Source organism: Cyanistes caeruleus, chromosome 6, assembly GCF_971803275.1.
Source record: "Cyanistes caeruleus chromosome 6, bCyaCae1.hap1.1, whole genome shotgun sequence".
Lineage (NCBI taxonomy): Eukaryota > Metazoa > Chordata > Aves > Passeriformes > Paridae > Cyanistes > Cyanistes caeruleus.
The window spans coordinates 57169733-57197180 of NC_141706.1; the positions used below are offsets into that span (position 1 = coordinate 57169733).

Genomic DNA, 27448 nt, shown 5'->3' on the forward strand with positions numbered 1-27448 from the left:
TAATATACTAAGTCATTAATTTTTTAGACTTCTACAGCAACCTTTCTAGTCCCACATAGAGCTGAATCCAAGTGGATTTACTTTTCTCTGTAATGGTTACAAATTCTAAACCCAATGGCTATCTTGGTAATGGAATTTATAGCAGCTGAATAGATTTTGTGTGTCTGAGTCATTTTTCCCTACTCTGGGAAAAATCTCAGAAAATCATAGGAAAAATTCCAAAGATACATAATTTAAATAATATGCTTTAATTTTCAACGTCTATTTGTCTTAGCTATCCGATAATGGGACAGAAGTCTGGATTATGTTGATTATAGGGATTCATTTACACTTCTCTAGGAAATGACAACAATAACAAAATATATTTACTAAATTTCAAAGCAGATAAGTTTATAAATGGTTCTTTCCTTACTGACTTGTGAGTTGTATAGTGTTTCTAGCTACTTAAATAAATTGTATGTGTAAAATGAATGCTTATATATACTTGGAAATATCATATATTCATAACTGCTTTATTTAGAGAACACAGAATTCCTTGTAGTTCCTCTGAACTGCAGTTGTGATTGGACCTGACTTTCACACCTCATTTGGAAAAGCATAATATGAGTGATCAGATGCAAGCCAGTTTCTGAGTTCTTTCCCTGTTGTAAAGTTACTCTTCTTGTCATACATTTTAGTCAGCTCTGTTCAAAGAGACAGGGCAAGCAGTTTGCCTCTGGAATCCAAATCAATTTGATATAAAAAGCCTCATTTCCATTTGAAAAACACTAAGGCATCTATAAGATTTTGATTTACATTAGTTCACTGAATCATTCATTCCTTCTCACTCTTCATCAGTGCTGAGATGATTTCTTCTTTGATTAACTTCAGATAGATGTTAGAACTGTTCCTTCATAGAGGACTTTCATATACTTTTTTTGACTTTTGTCCTAATTGCTTTCCATTGCTAGTGTGAACTAACTACCAGTGTGTTTAAATGTAGTAAATGCATGCCAGTGGTGTTTTATATATAACAGTGCTCTCTTTCAGGCTCTATGCTCTTGTGTATTCTGTTCTTTTCCAGTTGTTTCCTAAAATCTAATCTTGCCTTTGTTTTCAGTATGGGTTTTATATATTACATTTGTGTTATAAAAATTGCTACATATCCTTCACTAAGAGAAACCTAATGGTCTATGTAGAATGACTTAAAAAGTTTAAAAAAGGTTGCAAATACAGCTTAGTACATGCAGGTATTGAGCTGCTGAGTTTTGGGGTTTTTTTTGTAATTCTCTTTTGGTTTTCTGTTGGGAACATAGTTTCTGCCCTATTAAATCAAAATTGCAGCCTGGCTAATTGTTCTGGGTCTGATGAAGGCTACTTGTGGTATTTCTCAAAGGACTGTGTCAGCAATTTTTTAACAAACAGCACTAGAATAAATCCTCCAGGAAATTTTCTTTCTAAGATTGGGCTCTAGTTTGGGTATCCCAGATGTATATATTGCATCTTCTGGAGTGTTTTTTCTTTTTTTAATCTTTATGATCTGAACAACATCAGAATAGAAGCAAACACTGAAATCTCATTAATCATGAAACACAGTTCTTGATGTTGGCAGAGAAATCCTGATACAAGGCTAGAAGACACATCCATGAACTCTTATTCTACAGTTTTACACCATCAAACCTCTTGCCCTTGTCATGTGTATTTAATGAAAGTTCTTATATACAAGAAGATCTGAGATACTGCAAGCATTAAAAATGAGCTGATAGGAACCTCAGGAAGTCCAACAAGGACATGCATCTGGAGTAATCCTGTGCAACAGACCAGGCTGATGCTAAACTGGTTAGAAAGAAACTTTGCAGAAAAATCCCTGGAGGTCCTGGTACCGAATATGAATCAGCAGCGTTCTCTTGCAGCAAAGAAGGTCAATGCCATTCCAGGCCAGATTAGGAAGCATTTACCTCATATGTAGAGAAAATGATACCAGGCTCTTCTCAGAGATGTATGGTGAAAGGATAGAACAAAATAGAACAAATAGGACAAAATAGCAAAAGAACAATATAGGAATGCAAAAACTTGTCAGCTCAACTCAGGGGTCATCAAATACTAAACCAGGCTGTCCAGGGAAGCTGTGGAGTCCATACTTGGAGATCCCAGAGCTTCAGGAGACAGACCCTTATGTAGTCTGCAGCTGTACCTAATCTGAGTAGGGATTCAGACAAGATCCCTGGAGGTCCAACCTACACAATACTGTGATGAAGTAGAGGACAAGAGAAAAATTCAAGTTAATGACATGCAAGGAGTTCTCTTATTGTGGTTTGGATTAGAGATAATAGCTGTTGCTGTGCAAGTCTTTTTTAAATTCAGTTTTTGTAGATTGTCATTTATTATCTTCAAGGGCCATCCAATGCCTTAACACCAGGATGTGAAGCTAAGACTCTCCACAAATACAGTTTTCTTAAAAACTGTTGTACCCATTCAGTATGGGTCAGACCCAAAATATGCATAATTTTTTCGAGTACTCAAGGTTATTCATGAGTCATTCACATGAGTGGGTCTGTGGTTAGTTGCAGTTTGCATCAGGCAAGTTGAGTACTTCACTATTGAAATTCATTAATATTGGTAGATCCAAAACCTGCAGATTTACTATCTGTTACTGGTTTTTTTTTTTTTGTCTTATTTTATATACATTATTTCTTTATAAAAATAAAGCCTTTTGAATAGTTTCACAAATGTGATGATAATAATAATGCAGCAGTCTGAGACTCCTTGGTTTTGTTTTTCTCTAATAACACACAGTCATTTTCTATTACTGATAGTTCAGACACTTCATTATTTACAGAGTATTAAATAGTGCTTTATTCAGAGGGCACTGAAAAAAATGCTTTTAAAACAGTTCTAGGTCAAAGACATTTGACATTTAACTTGTTATGTCCAGATGCAATGGAGATGCTCTGCCAACTTTGGAAGGGTAATTGTATTTTTAGAATTTATTTATAACTGTTTTATTTTTGGAATGCATGTTTTATTCATCAGTAGATTTTTCATTAGTCACAAATGAATTGGTATTATAGCATAGGCAGAACATTGGCTGGGTTTTTTACTATTTGCATATTGTAGATACTTTTCATTTCTTTAATATTATGACAGAGGGAATGTTCCAAGAAATTTTGGCACATTTCCTAAGTTGCCAAATGCTGCAGTTGTATTTTAGTTCATGGACTGAGCTTGCTTTCAAATATAATTTCCTGAGAGTTATAATGAGAGGGAGAGTTTCTTAATGGAACATTTTGTACCTACCAAGAGAATGGTTCAGATTTTTTTTTCCATGTATTTTTTCTATTCTAATTTGACAGTCCTATAGATATAACATTACTATTTTTAATAGACTTGTATTTGTTCACATAGGAGTTTTAGGTCTCTTACCTAAACATCACCTCAGGAGAGCTGTGGCATTCCTCTGTTCCTTCTTTTCTCTACCAGTACTGTTTCAAGAGCAAATTTTAATATGCAGAAAGCTTTTATATGACACTTCAGAAAAAAGCCCAGTTGACTGATATTGTTTTTGTTAGCTTATTTTGTTTTATTTTTTTTTGCAGTATGATTAGGTCACTCTCCAGCTAGGAGACAACAGCATTTTACTTTTCATGCTCACTGGTTTAAAGCCTTGCTAAAAGGAGAGAGAAAAGAATTTATTTTGGGGATGTTTCAAAGATTAAAAGAGAAAATGATTTAATATTTCGAACATCTTCACCTGCTGTGAACATGTGAATGTGTAGGGACACAAATTAGGAAAAACGTAGTCAATGTAACTTTTGTTCTTGAAAAAATAACAAGGCCATTTGTAAGCACACCAAGAATGGGGGAGTAACAGCATTGATTTGTTAAGAACAAATGCTGTCTAATCAATCTAATGTTTTTTATCACTATTGTGCATGAGAGGGACTGTGACTAATGAAATATTTTTGTATATATTGTCTTATGTCCTTTTTTTCCCAGAGGGAAATCCATTTTGCTAATCAAGATTGCTCTTGTGTCCTTTTAAGCCTCAGGCTTCACTTTTCTTTACAGATTAGAGTAAGGAAATAAATGCTTTTGGGTTCTGCAGGTAGGTTTATGAACCTGAGGACCACTAAGCACAGTTACAGATGCATCCTTGTGCTGAGTAACTGTGCTGATGTTCTGTGAAAAATTCAGAATGTTAAATAGCCTTTAAAACATCTGATTTCATAGCTGGGCAGTTTCACAGTAGGCTGCTGCAAAAAGGAGCAGAAACATATATTCAAGATATTTTTAAAGATTTTTTTTTTCCATACTGTGTATGTTGCAATTATGTTACTGGCAAGCCCTCAATGCTTGGAGAATTGACTTAAAACCTTTAAAGAACATAAAACACAATGCAAAAGATATAGTGGATATTGTTACTGAAATTGTGAAAATTAAGGAGTTAGAGAAACATTTGATTTCTGCTTTGGAATAACAACCCCTTATAAAGGAGAATGATATGTGGTATAGATTTTCCCTCAAGTAGCCAAAGATATTTTCAAAAGACCCAATTTTCTAGTCTGAGTTGGTCATGCTTCCTTTAGGAACTAAAATGTGATAAATATATACATGATAAAGGTATAACAAGCTTGCTGAGTTATACCTGTTATGGATTAGGGGGTATTCTCCTCAAAGGCCATCTTTTGCAATATATAAAATAAGGTTCCCCAAAGGTGAGTACTTCATTTTATTAAACGAGTAATTGTAGAGTAAAAGATGTGTAACTTAAAAAAAAAAGATTTCCAGAAAGGTGGAGGAGGATCTATAGCAAACACTGAACCTGGATTTCCCAAGCTATGGGGTAGTTTCCATCATAGCAGGATTACAGCCTCATAGTAGTATAACACTAAGTTAAGCAAAGTTTGTACAGAAAAAGGCTGAGTTGAGTTCATTGTCTCAAATTACTGAATTTCATGAGCTAATATTCCCCATGTCATCTTTTGCATTGACCTGTTCCATCTCTCAGATGAATATTTTTCCTAAATTCTGAGTGAATCATGAATTTTAAATTTTAGTTCTGACAATAAGAGTGGTTCCTTTCTCTAACACCTTTTAACTGCTGCTGTTCAGTCTGTTTATGTTCCAGTCTTGCTCATTTTCTGTGACATGGCAGTGGAATGGAATTCATGTAGTAACACCAAACTCTTCAGAACACTGTTTACTCAATTTCCAAAAAGAGATGTTTGAATTTCACTTTGGGGAGACAATGAGAGAGGGAGGTTGTCTTTCAAAATGTTAATTGGAGAGCCTGAGCTTTTAGGATTAGTTTATTGTGATTGTTTCTGACTTAAGTAAAAAAATGGTTAATATCTGTGTCAAATTGTAAGGTAGCTGCTTAAAATAGGAAAAAGAATGAGGTTAAGGAGTATAGAGGTGAATAAGATGCTTAGGTTGTTGGCATTAATTTTATTTGTTATTACACTAACAGTAATGTAGAATTCACAACACTGGTAATATGGTTTAATTATGTTAGTGACTGTCACTGAGAGCTTTTGGATAAATTGCTGCCTCTAGAAGATAAGAAAAGGGCAAATTCAGTGCCCACTTTCTTTCAAACAGGGGGAGACAAAGTAGGGAATCAGAGCATTTTAGTTTCAGAAGAAAATACCAGGCAAATTATTAAATTACTTGGAAGCAGTTGGGAATGAGATTGAAAAATTGACTAATTAACAACAAATTATGTTAAATCAGTCTTTCTGTGGAAAGGGTAACAAATCTTGTAGTTAGTAGATTAAATGCATCTTGAACTAAATGCACATCTTTTTTGCCTGTGTTTTACCTGACCTTCTAGTGTCTTAGGCTAAAGAACACAAGTATTTATTATAGAAGAAGCAGTTTTGAGAAGTCTTGTGGAGGTAAACACAGCAAAGCCAGTGTTTGCCAAAAGTTTAAATGAGGAGTTCCACTGAATCAGTTATGGATATGTCTGATGCCACTTGAACATGACACTTTGTGGAGAGCAGTGATCACTTGATGTGTCCTTTATAGAGCTGTGTGGCAGGATTAGTGCAGGTAGGCTACACTTTTGCTAATTTCTGGCTGCAGTCCCACTGGAACTTGTTGATTATACTCCCAGAGTTTTTATTAAGATGGGAATTAGGAAGAAACAAATTCCTTTGGGAGCAAAATGCTATTAAACTGAGTAGTGAGCCTCCTTGGGGTAATTCAGTATTTTCTCAAGTGCTGTGGGTGAGATTGAGATGCCCTTGTATGTGGCTTTTGTAAAGCCCCCCCAGATGATGTCTGGTAGATGAGAGCAATATCTTGTTGCTCCTATAACTGATGATTTTAATACTTTCTTCCTTCCCTGTGGAGTCTTTTTTTTTTTTCCCTGTAGCTGTTGGGGTTCTGAAAGCTCCCATGGCAAGAGGTGGTCACAGATATGACTTGTGGAGAAAATCTCTGCTGCCCTTATGACTTTTTTGTCCTTCTGGGGAAGGAACACACGGACAAAATTAAGTGTTTCACTTATTTGTGACAGAGAGGCCCTTTAGATCTTTAGACCTAGCAGTCAGTGGCAAGTCATTTGAAAAAAGGACAAAAATCCCCTACAAATACCAGAGTTCACACAGAACACCACTCACCCCTCCTTTAGGCTCGCTGTAATCCTCTTCCCTGTCTTTTCCCTTGATGAGCATGTGTGATGAAATAAATCCTTTCTCTTCTTTAAACTGAATTAATAGGTAATTTTGCAAGTCTTAACCTATTGATTGGGTGAGTTGAGTTCAGCAGATGAAGAAAATTGAACTGATGATGAAATCAAATAAATAGGCCCCAGCGAATGAAATAAGCATTAAAAAAAGTGTGTGATTTTCAGTATTGTACACCTAACTGCAAGAGTTTACATCTGTCAGTAATGTTTTTAGCTGAAAGTATTTTCAGTTGTTTAAAAAAGCCTGTTTTAAGATAACCCTCATTTGCATAAATTGCAAATTAAAAAGTATTTTAAGAAGCTTTTATCATAGTATTTTAAAGGATTTTTTTTTGTTACTTCTGCAATACCTCCTTCACTGTTGCTTACAGCAGTAACTTTATTTAATGTAGATCTTTATATGGGATATGTAGAATATAAATCACAGTTGTTATTGTGAAAGGGAGCAGATATATTTATCTTGGTCTATACTGCTGTTCCAAAAATTTTATTTCAGTGAATATACAGTGATATGAATTTGTTAGGATGAAAGGAAGCTGCGAACTGTGGAAAAGTCCTATAAATTAACCTAGCTGAGTTCTGTTGTGTTCAAAAGTGCAGGCAACCCAATTAATACTAACCACAGGATCCTGTGGAGATTAGTGTACACAATTAAATGTTGGCAACAATGTATCCATGGGAGCAGCTATTGCTTTCATATGGTGGTTTGCAAATTATTTCCTACTTTCAAGATGAAGTTTCACTCCTACCTTCACAAAAAGTTAAGAAAACAACTCAAGAGTTGTAATATAGATTGGGACACAGTGGTGCTGTACAATGTTTTGTACAATGTTTTTTTTTATTCCAGTTATTTTTGTTTCACTGGAATAAAAAAGACTGTGGCTTTTCTGTAGATTTGTAGATTTCTTCCTGCATTTTGTCTGAACTGTGACCTTGGTGGAGCTCCTCTCCTTAGTGTGGGAACCACTTGTCTCCTTCCAGTGGGAATAAGTCAGTGTGCAGATGCCCATGAACAGGAGAACTTTCAAGAGGGTAGAAATTAGTGAGTTATCTTTCATTTTCATGAAATTAGACTAGCCCCAGATATTTGAAATGTGTTATTATAAGCATGTTCACTTCTAGCAACCTTGATATTTTTGAAACTAAGTTGAAATGAATAACATATTTCATTTTCTGCTCAAATTTTAATCTCTTCTTGCCATTTTATTTTAGGGAAGCAGATATTTAGCAGCAAAACAGAATTTAGGATCAGTGCACTGAAGTTCCACCCTACAGAGTCAAATGTTTTCATTTGTGGAGGGTTCAGTCCAGAAGTTAAAGCATGGGATTTAAGGACTTCTAAGGTAAAGGAAATCTTTTACTCTTTCTCTTTCAGAGTGTTTCCTAGGTTGTGTGTGCTGTGTGTTACCAAGGTGCAAGATATACTTACTGATCTTTCATTGAAATGTTATTCTGAAGTCCTTTGCATTTGTCACTGTGTTCCTATTTGTTGATATGAACCTCTGTAATACGTTCTGAGTGCTAGGTGGAGCATTATACAGAAAAACACCATTTTTTTTCTTTCTGTAGATACAAGTAACATCTAGTTGAATTAAACAGAGCCAATATCTCGCTTAAGGGTTGTGAAAAGCAAGGAAGCAGTACAGCTAATTTGCTCTTCAAGCTCTTACATGTGGGTCAGGATGTGTGTGTGCCTGTACCTTTTGTATAGAAGCCTGGAGCAATTTTAACATTCATGAAGGGCCACAGAGGTGTGAAATACCTCTGGTTTTACTTTATCATGAAGCACAAAGAACAAAGTGCCCCCAGCTGCCATTCAGAGCTCAGGTAAGATCAGAGCTGTACTCTGCCAGTGGAAGTGTAAGGTAAGCAACGTTCTCATGCACAGAATAGCTCAAAGAGAAGCAGGGATTGTAAAGTGAGTAGTTCTTTGTTTTCCTTTGGATTTCTCTGTGGGTAGATCCTACTCATCATAGTTTGCCATCTGTTTGCTCTTGAGGATGGCAGAAGGGACCTGAAGAAGATAAGATAGTGTAGCCACACCTTGTCTCTGTCTGTGATGTACTTAGAATAACAGGTGAGAGATGTAAGGAGATGCATTTCAGGTATGAGGGCTCTAACAGGAGAGCTCTGAAATCATTGTGGGAGTTGCTCTGTTGAGGAAACAGAGTATTCTTGTGCAATTAACAGTCAAGTTCCTGTGCTGCACTTCTATTTGTCTCTGAGGAAAGAATTTAATTGTGTTGGATCTCTACCACATTAATAAGTTCTTTAAAGAAAAACATTAGTAAATATATATTGAGACTGCCACATCTGAGGCTACTCTGAAAATAAAATTTCTGTGAGTTTCAGAGTTACAGTGTTAGTATGAAAACCTCTGTAAGAGTGGATGGGATGTATTGCATCCATCATACTTCTGTGATGGCTAGTTTTCCTTCATAGGGATGTGAAGAGATTCTCAAAGCACAGGTCTGTGAAGGAAGATGACTCTAGTTTTGAATTGCAAAATATAAGTGCATTTAATAAAAACTACCTCTGTAACTTTTAAAAATAGAAATTAGATTTTCTGTTTTAACTGTTCCCCCTGGCAGGAAGCTGAAGAAGACTAATAGAAGTCTTTTCTCCTGAAGAGCAGGGTCAGTGGTTTGATAGCATGGAAATGACTTGGACAATACAGTTTTTCTTTCTTGAAATTCTCATAACAGTAGAACTTATTTGTAGGGAGGAGGTGCAGTCTGAATACTTCAGTGTCCTTTTTAACATAGAGAACCCATTGTTTATCATGGTATGCTGAACTGCCTTTAAAAGGTGCTTCAGGAGCTAAATGAGTGTCCTCATTTTAAGGCTTAAATATTGTTATTGTTATGTCAAATTTGAGGTCTTTGATTGTAGTCCAGGAGAAGATGGCAGATGTAGGCAACAAAACATTCTTTGAGAGATTTTCTGACTTGGTCTAATAATCTTTTCTAGAAATGATGCTGTAGTTTATGCACAAAGTCAAGTGATACTCTGGCTGTGTACAGAGCCAGAGACATTCTTTCACCCCATGTCATTTCTTTGTGGTGATTTTGTGTCTGTGCATGTCTTCCAGTGACTAGCTCTGAGAATCTGTGAAGGTGATTTTTCTAGAGATTTGAAATCAATTGTGATTGATGAGCATGGTCATACCAAAGCTGGCAGTGCCTCCACCTTGTGTGTGTTTAGAGTGCCCGGTCTTTCCAGATGGAAAATGATAACTGATTCTGTTCTACAATAACAAACAGCTGAAGTCACATGTTGCAAAAATGTTTCTGTCTGGAAGGTGCTCATGTTGTGTATGGGTGTGGAGGAGTATGTTAGGAATTTTTCACAGGTGGTAGGACACAATCTCTAATATTGATAATGGGGAAGGCACTTCAGTTTCAAGGAAACAGAAGATTTGTTTACAATGGATGTTTACAATCCAAGTGCTTGAATGACTTTTTTTTTCAGCAATTCTGATACCAGTGATTTTGATGACAGGATCTGAAGACTATGCAAAATTGTCAGTGACTCAAGTAGAGCTAAGGGGCTAGAGGACAGATGATAGTGCTTATGCTAGATAAATTACTTCTGAGTGGTCTCCTGAATCTGCTACTCTCCTATTGTCATTATCTCTGCCAATCTGCAGTGTTTTTGTTTTTATTTTTGAAGTATTATAGTGTCACCAAGACAAACAGCTTGAAAAATGCTGTTCTTAGACCTTTTTTTACTCCCTGTGAATCGTCAGTTTCAATAGTGCTTTCCCTTGACACCAGACAAGGCATCAAACTATTTTATTCCAAGCAATGATGACAATAAATGTATTTGTCTCTAAAAGCAGCTCCTTCCTTGTAGGTTTTCAATTCTGACGCTGCCTCAGTTTAACCATAGTTAAACTATCAATTGATATTTCTGGCAAACCTGATTGTAGTTCAGACCTGCATAAATGTAGGTTCAGAAAGCAGTTCCTTGTGAAGAGGAGCAGGCATGGAACAGCACGTGACACTTAACCTGGACAGATGCTGCAAAGCACCACCAAATGTTGCCAACCACCTCAGCCTGACGTTCTGCAGAAGGTGCCTCCTACAGAACTAGGTGGGCTGGAGTTTGCTGTTTGGCTGCCTTGGAAAGTCTTCTCAGTGAAACTGTTCCTGAAAACTGCTGGGAGAGAAGAAACATGTCCTTCACCAATGAACAGTGTAGCTGCAGCAGGGACAAGGCAAACAGAGAGGTGTAGCACAGTTTACATGAGGCAGCAACAAGGAACAGACAAACACTCCTGGGGCAGAGGTTAGTCTCACCTGTGCATCATTAATGCAAAATGTTGTGGTTACATTTCAAACTCTCAGGCATAGAACGAAGTGTTGGTTAGGCATGAATTACCAGTGACATCAGTATGTTATGTCTGCCACTTCCTAGTTTGGGGGATTTCAGTGGATTCTTCAGGTATTCCTGCTTTCAGTTTATATTGTTACATTTATTCACATATCTTTTCCCTCTTGCACAATTATAGCCATAGTTGAAACTGGATAGTGTCCTAGCCAATATTTTGAAATTTATCCTGTTCTCATAAGTACCATTTTCTCTTAACTGAAATAGATGCCTGAGGCCTCATGACACTTTTGTTTCAGTTTTGACACAAGCCTTTCTATCTTCCAAGTTCTTTCATCCTAATTCATTACAAGATTTTCCTGTTTTGCCTGTACTTTCAAGTGTGCTAACCTGTCATTCAGCTTGCAATGATATGTGGGTGAACTACTGATACTTTTTGTTCTTATCATCATACTCTTGATAGCCTTTTCAGGCTTTGTAGTATATTTTGTCAATAGAGAGAACATCCCAAATCAGGCATCTGAATCTTGTTATTCATTGCACATTGAAAACTCAATTTCAGAATTTGCTGGTAATTCAATTTCAGGGGTCATTCTTTAGGAAGTACTCCTGTGCTTTAATAAGCTATCTTCTTGCACAACTTAAACTGTGAGGCAAAATTATAATTTTATCAGGAAATAAGGGTATTTTTCATGGAAATTCAGAGCAAAACATTAAGCATAACAGAGAGAGAGAATGAAAAATTACAAAAATGTTGTCCAATTACACATACATGCAATGGTTTACATGAGCTGCTTTATGGCAGTGTGCCACATTGATACTTTCTGCTGATGGAAAATGACATGGAATAGCTCATACTGGTATTTTAAAAAATTATTAATTCTGACCAGGACCCTGAATTTATGAGCATTAATTACTAATATTTATGCATGATTTGAATGTGGTACAAAAAATTAGATATGCGAGTGCCAGAGAAAATGTATGAAGTCGGTTTGAGGCAGCCTCTCAGCTACTAAAATACTGAAAAATTTTAGGGGAGCTAATAGCATTCCTGCTTTACACAATGCAAACCTTGCTGACATGTATGAATGAATCTTTTCAATTCAGTTCACTCGTGGTATAAGGGAATAAGGTATAAGGGAAGTGAGCGAGTGGCTGTGTGGTACTTAGTTGCTAGCTGGGTTTAAACCATGACAGAAATGTGCAGTAGGCTATTAATCAGAGAGGCAGATAAAAAAAAAACAACACCCAAAACCAACAACAACAAAAAAAAAACCAAACAAGAAAAAAACACAAGAAAACCCCCCCCAAAAAAACCCCAAAAATCCAAAAAAGTGGAGTGTTCAAAGATACTTATTGCTGTCCCTGTTCTGTTGAGCAAATAGGAGAAATAGTTTCAAATGTAGCCCTGGGTATTAAGCAAGACAAAGAAATGAAAGAACAATAAGGGAGTTTAAATCTTTAAGATGATGCTAAGCAGTATACTTCAGAGAAATGAATGGATGGGACAGCTTGTTAAGTGCTCAGTGAAATGTAAAGTATACAGGCATCTCAAAATTACAGACAAAAGTAATCAAAGCCTGGAAAAAAAATAAAAGAGGCAGCTGAATAGCCTGTGGAGATTTATTATAGTGGTATTTCTTTCTGTTTGTGTTAAACCCACTTTGTCTCTCTGGTAAAGAGATTATTCTGGAGATTTTATATTACTGTATAAGAGATTGATTAAATTTATGAAAAATTTGGAGAATGTTTATAGAGATTTTATGAAAATACCAGAAAACCTCGAAGTGAGCTGCTGTGTTAAAAAAACAAACAACAATCTGCAGTGTCGACCATGGAGGGAATATCATATTGAACAGCCCCCATGGTATCTGTGGACCTTGGAGCTGAACCTAGATAAATCCTGCAAAACCCTGTAAAAAGAAATGTGCTATAACCCTGAGACCTTAAAGTAGTTATGTATTTTAGAAGTATTTCCTTTCTCTGAGCCATGGAAGAATTTCTTAAGATGTTCAGCCCAAGCCAGCACAGTCACCCTTCATTTTGGCTGATCTGCATTTGCTTTTCAGACAGGATACAATATATATTCCAACTTATTCTACCTGAAATTTTAGTTTTCCTTGAAATACCAAAGAGAACAAAAGGTTGAGACTTGTATCCTTTAACCCTTTAACAGAAATAAGGACCTTATAGTGTTTGTTAAAGTAAATATGACTGCAGATTTTTTTTTTGCTTTTTAATTTGGGTTTCTAAGCTTACACAGATGTACTATCAGAGAAAGACTACAACTATAGCTGTCTAAAACTGGTAATACTTTTAAAGGAGCTGAAGTTCATTATATGCTAAATGGTCAAACTGCATTGAAATAATGTATTTACATGTGTCAGCAAGATAGTGTAGAGCAGGGATGCTGTTAGCTCTTGTGAAAGGACCTACAGCAGTCAAAGCTTACAGCTGAATGTACTAATTTAAAATTTCTAAATATATTCATTTAATTATTTTTGAGATTTTCATATTTTACCTTTTATTTATGTTCTGCTTTGATGAAACTTAATGTTCTGTAGGCATTCAGGAGCTGGTTCCTTATTGTGTCCACACAGAAATGCAAGGGACTTCAAAAGTGGTGACCACTAATAACACTTTTTTTGACTCTATTAAAAATAGAGGAATAATTTACTCAGCTGTTGGATATAGTCTCTTTTTGATCTCTTGTCTGTTGATGTTCACATGTCCAGTGTCACAAGCTAGTGAGGTTTGCTGGAGCTTTGGCAAGAGCTATTTGTGGTCACTGTCGGAACAGCGAGTCCTGATGAAGCACCACACAGTAATCTGGAGAGGGAATAAGTGCAAGGGGACAGGGCTGTGGCTCTGAACCTAAAGCATTATTTGAAGCTCTTAGACCTCCATAAATGCAAATCCACTGATTATGTTAAACAAGGAGGGAAAGAGAGGAAGGCCATCAGGTAGAGGATGACCTGTAGAGACCCTGTAAAATATGACTGGACAGCCACAGAACAGACTTTGAAGAAAAGATTAGTTACAGATATAGAAATAAAAGACATTAAAAAATTATATGATTTAAGGGAAGGTTGATTGTGTTTACTTGATGTCGCTTTATGATGTTGGACTGTGATAGAGCAGTTAGAGAAGCTGGGGAAGGAAGTAATTAACCTAGGTACTGTATTAACCTTATACTGTATAACCTGTATACTGTATAAGTTTCAGAAAACTGGCTGAAAGGGATGTCTCAAGAAAGGAAACTGGCTGGGAAGAATTTAATGAAATGTTTCAGGCATGACTCTAAATGGAAACAAAATTTTTTATTTTATTTTTGGAAAATGTTTGCTACAGAGAGTCTTATGCTAGCACAATCAAAAAAAGATTCGTAACATTCATAATAGAAGGTCATGCAGGAAAAATAGCAACAACTTACTAGAAATTGAAAGAGTACAAAATAAATAGAAAGGTTCAGCCATTTGGGATTAATAACAGAATTTTGTCATGGAAAGTTTGAAAGAAGTTTAGTATAAAGTTAAGGCAAATTTAAGGAAAACATAGATTTGAAGATTTACACAGAATTTCCCATTTTTAAAACTGAGATCTTATATAGAACAAATTAACTAGAAAAAAATGGTGGAAGCTCCTACTTCAGTCTTTTAAAATAAGTCTTGAAATGAACTGTAAAAATTTTTATTAACAACAGAGTTCAAGGCAGAGTAACAACAAGGTTTTTTCCCTCACCCCATCTTTGTTTATTACCCTGAACATTACTTAGCTACAAAATTACATCATCTACTACTTTATGCTTAAAGAGAACAAAATTAAAGATATGCTTTTTATGTTGGTGAGCTATTTCTCCATACTCGAGTTTATAAAGAAATAAGCCCAAGCTCTTAAAGCACAGTTAAAAAAATTAATAGGTGCAAATTCACTGCATTTGTTTCCTTGGAAACATTCTATTGCAGTTTCAGATGAGATGCAGTCATTTTAAGTAGCATGTATTTAGGAGACCCTAATGAATTTGTCTCTGGATAGCATATAAATATGAAGAAAGGCTGTAGAAACTGGTGGAGCTGCTTGCACTTCTGGTTTCTATAGAAACAGCCAATACATTGTCATGTACTGGTGGTATTAGGAAGAACAAGGTAGTTAAAATAAAATGATTTATGCAGTGCTTTAGAAAACTCAAGTTATTCTTCTCAGAGAAATCCTTCCTGAATCCATGGACAAAAGTTCAAAGAAATATGATGGGGGTATATTTGCACTTGCATAATGGCATTTGATTTTAAATGTTAACATTCAGGGGTCCTTTCTGAGTGTGAAGGCATGTGTTATGTGTCTGTGGCATGAGGCTGAGCAGTCTGCTGTGTTTATTTGGGAGACTCATATGGTGACCTTGCAGATGAAAATCTGTCTGTGGACAATCACTCCTGTGAAATGAGCCAGGAGCAAAACATTCCTCCTTTTGGAGTGGGAGTGCTCAAGTGAGAAGCTGTCAGGGAATGGCTGTTCCAGTTTCAGCCCATTTCTAGGCACGTTTTACAGCCCCAGCAGTGACCAATACATGTTTGAAGAACAAGAATTGAAAAGCACAGCAAATGTCTTTATGACAATTCCCAGCAGTGGTTACCTAAGCCTCTCTAACTTAGAGTCTGGGGGCTTCCTGCCTCTGTCTTTCTTGGATCACTTTGAGTTTTCATGCTGTGGAATTGGTTGTTCTTGATCTTCTTACATCTGCAACTTCCTTGAGCAAGGAATTCAGTTTAAATATGTAGTTTGAAGAAGCATCTCGTTCTGTTCATTTTGAAGCTGCCTTCTGCTCATTTGCAGTCTGAAGTCTTATAATGGAGGAAACCACTCACCTTCTCCATGCTGCTCATATTTAATTTCAAATTCTTTCAGATTCCAGTCAGCCATCTCATTTCTGTAGCAAAAATTCCTTGGTTTTGTAATAAAAACTTTCTGTGAGTTCCTCACAGAAAAGCCATTCTGTATCTTTATGTATCTTTCCTATATGTGGATTTCACTTCTTATTCTGTTTGAGATGGGGAGATAATTTTAAATAAAAAAATCTTTTTATTTTTCTTATAAATGCTTGACAATTTCCATCACAAGATTCTTGTGCCTTTTCAAGTGATCTAAAATTGACTTTAAAAAAAACCAGAGTACCTTGTTCATATCTGAAGTCTTAGAGGTCAATACCAGATTAAGGTTAACCACTTCTTCATCTTAAAAAGAATTTTTTTCATTTTAGTTAGGGAAATAAAATTAAATAGTAAAGAAAAATTTGGATTAACTGCATAGAGAGAAATACAGTAGATTGACACAAATGATTTGCACTACAATAGATAAAAGCCCCTTCTATTTTGTGAAAAAATAAGTTTTTCTTTAAGTTATAATGTACTTTTTGTTATTGTTAATGGTGTAGTACTGTTTCACAGAGGAAATTTAATCAGTCACCCATTGAACTAATTACTCAGCATGTCAGCAGGAAGAAGCAGGTCTATGCCAAATCACACAATCTTAAAAGGTAGGACAAGAAATAAAAGAAAAAATATACCAGATTTTACAGGTTGGAAGCCATGGATCTGATTAAGGGTTTTTTTGATGCCCAGCCATATTGCCTGTAGTCTTATTAGATTTCTTTTGAGAGCTCTTCTCCTGATGGCCCAGGACAATGACTACAGAAGCACAATTCTTTCTCATCACAAACATAAAATTTGAGGTGTTTTTTGTAAACTGCATTGCAGACAGCATACAAGTGACCAGCACAGGCTTGGGGCAAACAGCAGCTTCTGCATTGCTTGTCTGGAGGCTTTGACATTTCTTGACAAACAGAATACCAGTATGTGCATGGTATGTGCTTAATGCAGAGAAGTATTACAGAACACCCATCTGAAATGTAGGCCTTGAATTCAGCATCACAGCTTGCTTTTCAAATCACCAGAACCATTAGAATCTGTTTGAAACTGATTTAATTCGCTTAAATTACCTTTCTTTTTGAATTCCTGCAGCCATGAACTCCCACCTTATTGAAGAAGCTTTGTTATTATGTTGGATTGTGTTGACACCAGAAACCATTAGGCCTTCCTTTGAGAGGAATTCTTTTATATCCATAAAATTCTTAGATTGAGGAAGTGAACTGTTGTTTTCCAGTGCTGTTGGGTGATAAATCTGCAAGTAGAAAAAGAGCAGAAGCTGTTATTAACAAACTAAAGCCAGCAGGGTAGGCAAACTGAACTGGTGCTTTCCCCAGAAAAATTCTTTGGGCATGTCATGAATTAATTGCCTACAGTTTAATTATAAGTACTTTCATGAGCAGGAATGTTGCAATTAATTATTTTTGAAAGCTGTCTTTATGGGGCAATTGAAATACTCTGTATATCAAGTTCCCAGCTGTTATTCAAAGTGTTAATTCACTGTTCTCTAAGTCAGTTCCTTCAGTATGGTTTGAAGATAAAACAGCATGGTTTTTCTTAGGTGTGTATCAAACATATAGAAAAGGAAGGTCTTTTGTGCTGATTTTGATATACAGTTCTCTGTTGCAAAGCTAAGGTACACAGGTAATTTGGTTAAATATTCTGTTACATAACAGACAAACAAATATTAATTAATAGTTACTGGTGAAAATGTAAGCAAATTGATAGTTGCAGTTTTTGTAAGGGCCCAACAAGTTTTCAGCAAATATTAAAAGTATTTGCATATTACCAACTTCACAGTATCTTCTTTTTCCTTACCAAGAGATGTCTATTGCTCCAAAAACTGTTAAAAGCAAGTCCAAAACCTAAACCCTTTACAATGCTGGACACAATGTATGGATGGATATGTACCTACATTTCACAAGTTTGGGGCATTTTTAGATGATGAAAATGTAAACAGTATCTCTGTGATTTTCATCTTTAAAATAAGAAAAGATTAAAAATCCCTACCATGCATATCCATTTGTAAGTTTTTTGTCATTTATTGCTCTATTTTGTTATTCTTCATTTCCCAGCACTAACTGGTCTTTGTTTCTGGCTCTTTGTCCCTGTTTTTACACTTGTGCTGCTCCATGCTCTTGCTCCTGCTGACTCTCTGGCTGGGACTTGTCACTTCTGAGAAGGTGCCTGCTGCTAAGTAGCTGCAGGTCAGGGTGGTTCTGCCTTTTGTGTCCACTCCCCTCAATTTAACTTCATTCTTCCCCTCCAGTTCCTACAGCTGTCAGGTTTCTGTATGATTTTCCATTTCTCATTACAGGTCATTACAGCTATTATATTTTGTGGGTTTTTTTTTCAGTTTGGGGTTTTATTTTTTGTTTTTGCTCCTACAAAATAGCTTCATTTTCTACTTTACTAATGAACTATAGACTTCCTTTTATAACTCTGTGAAGAAATATGCATGGTGATTTCTCCATAGAGAAAGTGTAGGCTATAAATATGGATATATCCCTTTTGGCTTTACAAAGTTTAATTGCTTTGTATATTATGCAGATTCTGAGGCTGTAAAATCTGATGAGAGCAAGTAACACATTTGTATATTCACTACCTTAAAAGAGCAGGCAGATTGCTGAGAAATGTGCAAGTTTTTGAGTGTGCAGGTTTACATCTTGTTGCTGTTATTATAGGGTGTGTAGAGTGCTTGCATGGCTAAGGTTCTTCACTGAAAGCAAACATGATGTGTCTAAACTGTGTATTTCACAAAACCTGTGAAAAGCAACTGGAGCAGCTGCCAGTGCCATTCTTCTGCATGCTGAGATCACAGGAAGCAGAGCTGGAAGGGACCTCAGGACATCCACAAGTAAATCGCCACCCTAAAGCAGAATCAGCTTTATGAACATTTTCCCAACAATCTTAGATTTTTGAGTTTGAGGCAAGAAATCAAGAAGTTCTCATGCTGTGTTTGGTACTTGGAATTATTTTTCTTTTACTGGTGAAAGTGTAAAATGGGTATAATTTTAGATATTTCACTGTGACACCTGAAAATTGTTTGTTTGGTGGTTATTAAAAAAAAAAAAAAAGTATCTCTGAATGGTCTGGGCCCTGAAGTCAGTAGTCACTAGGTATATAAGGGGTATCAGGCAGGCACTGAAATGCCTCACAAAGTTGGGAGTCATTTTAGGATAATGCTTTAAGCACTTTCTCCACTCCATTGGTTTTCTAGTGACACTAGAAGGACTAACTTCTGAATACCCGTTGGAAGTGCAGGCAGCTGTGTTTTCAGCTATCTTGGAGAGAGAGATTCAGATATTAATAACTAGGAGTCTTCCCATGTCCTAGTTTCAAGGATCACCATATTCAGAGAGATGGTTTGCTTTGATCTGGCCACTTGCCTTGAAGTTTCTCTTCACTGGAGGCAAATCAGAGAAAAAAGAAAGCAAAAGTATTGATTTGCAAAATTCAAATTAGACAACACAGATACAGAATTTCATGAAGAAAGCTGGAAAGAAAGGAAATTCAAATTGTTCATGTGTTCCTGAGAATAATTAAAAACATCTGTTACTTTTTAAGATCCAGCTTACAGGCTGTTAAAATATTTAGAATCCTGTGGCTGATAGCCATTTCTGCATGGATCTAACCCACTTTTTGTGTACGATCAGAATCTCCCCAGGTGTAACTTGTACCCATTACCTCTCCTCTTTTCCACATAACTCTGTAAGAAGGGAGTTTCCATCATCTCTGTAGCCACCCTTTAAATACTGGAACTTGGTCTCCCCTAAACCTTTTTTTCTGAAGGCTGAGCAAGCACAGTTCTCTCTGCCTTTCCTTGTGTAGCAGCTTCCCAGTGTTTGGAGCATCTTTGCTTCCCTTCTCTGGTCCCTCTTCAGCCTGTCCCTGTGTCTTTTGTATTGGGCAAAACTGAACACAATGTTCCAGGTGTGACTTGAAAAGAGCTGATGATACTGGGACAATGACAGTCTCTGCTAGTGATGTCCTTGCTGATGTCCCCCAGCAGCCAGCTGGATTTCCTTGCTGCAGCTGCACGCTGTTCACTCGTGTTGAGCTTGTTGTCCATGAGGATCCTCAGGTCCCTTTTGCTTTCTGGCTGGGCACACAGCTCCAGCTCCTCCTGGTTGTTCCCAGCCTGTGTGTGTTGCTGTGCAGACACCTGAGGTCTGCTGGTTTTCGTCTTGGGAGTTCTAAGGAACATTTGTTGCTGCTCTGGTTGGTCTGGCTTGTCCCCAGCTGGTTGCAATGATGTGGTTGTTGTTGCCACTTTGGAACCCCAAACTCCCTGAGTGCTTTGTTTTAAGGCCCAGCTCACTGGGTGGGGCAACTTGCTGCCAAGGATTCTTTCTAGAGGAGATCATAATATTGAGGGGTGTTTGTGTAGACCCAGCTTGACATTGTGTTGTCTGAAGCTTTTTCTGGATCTTACTCTATTCTTTGGTTATTTACAACCAATTTATGTATATATAAATAGAATATATAAATTGTACAAACTGATGCTTTTTAAAATATAATTTAATTTTCATGTATATTGATTCTTTATATACATTGACCAAGCTATTTAAAACGCTAGTATGTCAACATTATAAATAGGGTTACCTTTTGATGTTTAAATAATAATGTAATTTAATGGAGATAATTATTAATACAAAGGGGGAAAACATAGGTTATCAGGTTCTAATCTGTCAAAAAATAACAAATTCTTTTGTCCACTAGGTGTTGAGAGTGTACAAAGCTGCAGTACAACAGACTCTGGATATACTGTTCCTCCCTGAAGGAAGAGAGTTTCTTACAAGCACGGATGCAGTGAGCCGGGACTCAGCTGACCGCACCATCGTTGCGTGGGACTTCCAAAGTGCTGCAAAAATCTCCAATCAGATTTTTCATGTAAGGTTAACAACTACTGGTGTTCAGGTCATGTTTTAATATTTCATACTAGTGTAGTAAAAGAAAGCATTTGATTTTCAATAAGGTCTTGTGATGTGTAAGATGCCCTTCATGTAAGTTGATGACTTTCTTTGTTTTTATACCTAACACTTAATTGTTATTAAAAAACAACCTTGAAGACTGAGAGGTCTCCTTGTGTTTAAAATATTTACATTTCAGTGCTAATTCATTGCCATCTAAGCTATATTTAGACAAGGACTCTGCAGTGTCATTGTGGTTTGCCAGTGGTGCATGGCAGTGGATGCTATAGTGCAGTGTTTCTTTTCCCACACTTTTTCATACATTTTTGATCAGCTGCAATGAGGGCTATTGACAAATTGAGTTTAATATTCACATTGTAATAGCAACCTGATATGTGCATATAGATACCTAATACAGAATAATCACAGAGGCAAAATTTGCATTTATCAGTGCAGGTGCAGTATTTCCCAGATGTCTAACCAAGCAAGACATTTAATGGACTAAATTGTCTAGAAAGGCTGACAGCTTCAAAGGAGATTACCAAGGCAGTTAATAGAAAAATTCAACTTTTTGAGTCTTTTTTGAAAACCCAAGTCTAATATTCTATGTAATATAATAGGATTGGATTGTATATAGATACTTTTGGCTGCAATGAACAGTGCTCTGCTGACAAGAACACATGGTTGACGATTTAATGGAATTGTTTCGTGTTTAATTTCCAGAATTGTCTTTGTACAATATTGGATCTATCAATACCTTGGATAGACAATAGGAAAGGAAAAAAGAAATAACTGTGAATATATAAATTACAGACCAGAAAGGTTCAGCATCAAAGAGTAACAAACAAACATGACTACAGCATCTCTGAAATGGATTTTCCACAACCCCCCCACCCCCTCACTTTTCTTCACTGTGAATAAACAAAATGTGGTGATGACTTTGAAAACTCTGCTTCACTTTTCTGAATTTCACCTTTGAAACCTTTGAGGTGGGGCTAAGCCCCTCAGCTCTCCAAACACATTAGATGCCAACAGGACTTATCTATTGTTTGTCTGCACTAATAAATGGTTGACAGCTCTAAAATAACCCATTACTACAAAATACGCAGCCCCGTGCTCCTGCAGATTGTGTCGCGCTTTCTGGTCCCATACTTCCAGACCCTGTTTCTCTGCAGAAACACACAGTTGCATTGTGCCCAATACTTGAGAGTACCCAGAAGTTACTTCCTAGTCCTTCACTTCCAAGTCACACAGCAAAACCAATGTGATGTTCTTCCCGCTCTGCCACACAGCCTATGGTGTCCAGTGGTCATGCTGGTGTTCTTCACTCGCAGATGGATCCTACAGCCACAGCTCTCGTGGCATCAAAACTAAGCACTCTGTCCTTAGGTTAGGCTGAAACTAAGAAGAGGTTTGGACCTGGTGGAAGCCTTGAGAGAGCAGTTGATTTCTGAGGGAGTCACCATGCAGGGTTTTGAAAGTAATCTTAATTCAGTCTTAAATAGGAACTGTACAGTAAAGCCAAATCTTACTAATTACTGCAGATATTTATGAGTTTGCAGCCAGCAGCAGCCCACATCACTGTCATAAGGAAGCTAATAATGGTACTTTTTTTTCTTCTTCTTCTTCTGTTTTATAAGAGTGGGATGGGGAAAGGTGTCTGTTTCAATCAGATGTTTTCTGTTCCTGTCAATCTGGCCAGAACTGGAAGGATGGAGGATTTGAGAACTGTACAAAGTAGCATGGAAAGCACAGTATGGCTGTGGAGGAAGGGATATGGAGAAGATTTGCTCTCACGTTCAAACTTTGGCAGGAGAAGGATGATGGAGAAACATCTGGTTGGAGTTACCTTTTTGTAGCTGTTCCTCAGTATAATTATGGCTCAGAGAGAGAGGGGGTTTTGGTCAATATCTAGGAAAACAGGGTAAAGGTTTGATTTAGAATTTGTTCTGATGTAAGACTTCCAGTGGTTTGTAGTGAGTTAAGTATCTTTACATAATGTATATATGGAGATGACTTGTCCTTCCCTTGTCCTTCATGGGCTCTCAAGTATGTCCAGAGATAACTTGAATCACTTGAACTAATCTGTTTGATACAACAAAACTTCCTTTGAAATCATTTTCAGGAGCGTTACACTTGCCCAAGTCTGACCCTGCACCCAAAGGAGTCTGTGTTTGTGGCTCAGACCAACGGGAACTACATGGCTTTGTTTTCTGCCCAGCGACCCTACCGAATCAACAAAAAGAAAAGATATGAAGGACACAAGGTATCCTTCCCCACCAGGAACTCAGTATCCAAGTTTAAAAGCAAGATAGATAGCAGAGCACCTCTGCTTTTTAATGTCTGCTAATAGTGTTTTATTATAAATCAGTGATAGATATTAATTGGCTTCATTTGCTTTCCCATGTGCCAGTCTATTTTCAATCATATGCACTCTGAAGAAAATAGTTATTAGAAGACTTTATGAATGCTTAATGGTTTGATTAAATAAGTTTTTTATATAGCTGTGTCTTAATAAAGAACTGGAGAAATATTTAGTGTCTATTTATTTAAAGATATGCAGGTTTTGTACTATATTAATTTTCAGTATACCACAAAACCAGCCTCAAAAGTTTCCCTGTTATTGTTTTTCACAGGTGGAAGGATTTGCAGTGGGCTGTGAATTTTCTCCAGATGGAACACTTTTGGTGACAGGAAGTTCAGATGGCAAAGTGTTTTTCTACAACTATCATACTTCAAGGATTATTCGCACTTTGTCTGCACATAAAGAAGCTTGTGTGAGTGCAATATTTCACCCAGTCTTGCCATCACTCCTTGCAACATGTGACTGGGCTGGAGAAATCAAGATATGGCAATAACAAGCAGAGTTACATTTTAGGATGTCTCTCTCCTGTTAGTCTGTCAAAGGCTTAGGAAATAAGCCAGAGTATGGAATGTGAAAGTCTGTTGGGATGTGTTGTAAGCAGGAGAGAGACTGTTGTCTTCTATGACCTCTACATTTATGCTTTCGTAATGCAGTTAAGATGATTTTGTGGTTGGCTTTTGAGCAAAGTGGTCCTACTCTCTCCCTTAACCCTGGAGACAAATTTTTAACCCTTTTGTGTCAATCTTCAAGTGCTCCTCCAGTCCCATTCTATTTTGAGCAAGCACCTAAATTTAAGAAAATTATCGCTCTTTTTATGCGTCTTTTCAATGCAGCTTTCTTAAACCAGGGTTTATCATAGAATCATTTAGGTTGGAAAAGACTTAAAATCATTGAGTCCAAGCTTTGACCCAGTACAGCCATGTCCACCACTAAACCATGTCCCATAGTGCCACATCTGCAAATCTTTCAAATACCTCCAAGGATGGTGACTCCACCACTTCCCTGGGCAGCCTGTTCCAATGCCTGACAACACTTTGGCTGAGGAAGTTTTTTCTATTATCCAATCTAAACCTCCTCTGTCACAATATGAGACTGTTTCCTCTTGTCCTCACCGAAAGCTGAGGACATACTATTTAACAGAGGATGATGTTCAGATCAGTTAATACCTATTCCATCCTCCTGGGATGTTTTTTCCCCACTTTTTTCAACTAGTTTAGCTCCCTGACCTGATCACTGGAGGGTTAGAGAAGCAACACTGTAGTTCAAGGCAAAACAGCTTCTATGCACAAGAAGGGGGAAGGTCAGAGGGCAGGTGGGACTGCTTCTTCTGATAATGGATAGTCTATTATCAGCTCAACTTACTGTAAAATGCCTTCTGAGAGTTCCAGGGAAAGGTGTGAGAGATAGCTTGAACCTAATTTTGAACTCAGTACATTGGTGTTTGAAATCCTGATGTTTAAACTTGACTGTATAAAAACAAAATGAAACTATGTATAAACATTTTAAGGAAAAAATAAACTTTTTTTTTAATACATGCTATCTCTTTTTACTACTTTACTCCTATTATTCTTGACAAGTTAGTACACAAGCCTATAATGGAATCAATGCTTGGGGGCTGAAAGCAATTAACATGTTACACTAATTTATTGCAAACACATATGCATTTTCCCATAATTCTTGGTGTTGTTTGGACACAGAAAATTATCATCATGCTATTCGGTGCAGGGGACGTTCTTTGGCACTCAGACAGGAGCTGGGCTATTCTTCAGCAAATGTAAAGTTCATTAGGCCATTACTGTGTTTTTACATATATAGAGATTGTTTGTAAATGTATTTTAAATTTGTGTTTCCTGCACTTGTATTGCTTGGTTCTAGAAAATATTTTAGGTACCTGTGTGTGTACATATATGAAAAATAGTATGTCTATGCAGCACATAAACCATATGTATTCCTAATCATGATTCCACAGGAACATGTACTTGTAGTACATGAAACTTGTAGTACTTGAAACTTGTAGTGAGTGGTGTAAGCTTGTCTTTGGTCTGGTTAGCCTGCAAAGGTGTTTTAACACACACAGGATAATTGTGCTGAGTAAATTCTCTGGCATGGAATCCAGAAACCATGTCTAGTAGCCATTTTTCCTCTCTAGCGTCTTTTTATTCTTCTGATTTTTCATATTGGCACAAATGCAAGGGGTTTCTGTCCACTTTTGCATGCTCCTTAAAAAAATGCTTTTTCAGAGAAAAGTTTTCAACACCCTTGCTAACAGCAGATTTTAATTAATTAATGAGCATAATGTACTCCATTGGTTTGTAGTTTATGTTCCTTGTTGGCTGTAGTAAGAAATAAGCCTGTACCAAGACTCTGGGTCCAGTTATGTTGTTTGAAGTCTGGACCAAGATATTGTGGCTGCAGGTTTTAATCACCTTATCAACAGCTACAACAGGATTTAACATAGGGTCACTTAAATGTAAGTGACTCTTGCAATGAAAAAGCAACTTTTCTTTGTTTCCCAGATTGCCCTTTTTTTCTTGCTTCATTGTTCAGCAATGAGCTGTTCAACAGGAGGCTGAAGTTTGCACTTTTTTTCACTGTGCCTCTAATATACAAGCCAGCTGTACCTTTGAATAGAAACTTTATCAGTGGTTTTAGAGTTACTCCTAAATCAAGCTGTGGGATCCTCATAGAAGTCAGAAGGAGGTCAGCTGGAAGTGAAGTAGCCCTCGCCTGTTGCTAGGCAAGCTGAATCCCAGCTGCACAGCATTTTCGAAGGTGGTGGCTCTGTGTTCTTCCCTCCCGGTGTTTTAATTCAAAATTTACTGTTACCACTTTAAAACTTTGGGCAGCCAGGTTTGTCTTACGTGAAGGATGAGCAGCACTGTAATTGTTCCTGTTACAACCTGGTGTCTATCTCCATAGGAGATTATCTGTTACTTTGTTAAGTACAGCTTTGAGAAAAGCCTCTGAAATAAATGTGAGCTTATGGTACAAACGTCTTTGTGGATGAAGCCTCATCTTATGTGAACACTTCCCTCTACCTGAGTGAGCTCTCAGCACACTCAGCCTCAGCCAGGGCATGTCTGGATAGAGGAAAGGTCCTGAGAGAGCAGTCTTTGGGAATCATTGCTGAGAAAAGTAACTGCATTTTGTACAATTACCCATGTTGTTCCTTAAGTTTAACTTGTGTGCTGAGGCGTGATTCTGGTGTCTAGAATTTATCCCTCCTGAAATTATCTTGCAGCTATAAATTGTAGACTATTTGAGGGGTGGAGAGGGAAGGAAAAGCTTAAATTTGATTAGAAGTAGTAGAGAAAATAAAAGAAACTTGGAACTGTATAATCTTCAAGAATATTGAAGTTAGAATTGCATTTGGTCAGATTTCCAAGGTGGTTGGAGTTTTATTACTCAGAAGATCCAGTCAAAGGTTTTATAATATAATGAAATTATTTTCACAGCATTATCTCATTAAAGTCTCTTTCTAATATAAAACTGATTAAGACACAGACTGAAATTTAGTCATTGAAAATATTTTAGAAGAGTGGTGTCAATTAAGTTTTCATTATTATTCAAACATAAATTCTTCCTTGTTGTCTTATGTAATGAATGTAATCAAAAAATATCCACAGTATTCCACCACTCTGCAATTACCAAATACTGTTTGGGCTGCAAACAAGGATTATTATGGTCAGATGAAGCTTTTAGAGTGTAATGAATTGTTGGTTAATTAATTTTATTCATAAAATTGTAATGTATAAATTTTTGCATCTTGCTTTAGGGGAAATTCTTTTAGTTTTCTATAGAGCTCTCTAGGGCATCATATGTTACAGCCAAGGCAGAGTTTTCCAGCATTTTGAAATGGTCTAGACTGTGTAGATAAACAAGCCAGATTAATTTTAATCTATTTTGTACTGTACCAAAAAGTAATAATGCCAGTCTCTACCACTTTATTATTTGCTACTGGAGCATTATTAATTTAGGATGTCAGAGGATGCAAGCTATTCAACTGTCTTTATCTCAAAAACCTGCTAATTAGCAGACAGTTATTAGAATCATTGTGTTCACTCAGCTGAAATACTGTTGGTGAGTCACTATATTTCAGCTATTGGCTTCATCTTAAAAATAAGGTATGGCATTACAATGGGATTACTCTTTCTGTAGGAGACAGGCAAATGTAAAGATACAATGCTACATCAGAACAGAACAAAACAGGCAGATCAAAAAATTGTGGGATCTCAAATTACCCATT

The 27448-nt window shown here is 36.8% G+C and overlaps 1 protein-coding gene across 3 annotated transcripts in view; it reads left to right on the forward strand.

Moving 5' to 3' along the window:
* Nucleotides 1-24736, forward strand: part of WDR25 (WD repeat domain 25) — a 60296-nt gene extending 35560 nt beyond the window's left edge. For all 3 annotated transcript variants that reach the window (XM_023927564.2, XM_023927563.2, XM_086895434.1), the window contains exons 4-7: nt 7886-8016; nt 20647-20817; nt 22963-23103; nt 23474-24736. In XM_023927564.2, coding sequence (XP_023783332.2) covers nt 7886-8016; nt 20647-20817; nt 22963-23103; nt 23474-23695 — 665 coding nt within the window. In that variant the 3' untranslated portion in view covers nt 23696-24736. The remainder of the gene's footprint in view (nt 1-7885; nt 8017-20646; nt 20818-22962; nt 23104-23473) is intronic.
* Nucleotides 24737-27448: the final 2712 nt, after the last annotated feature.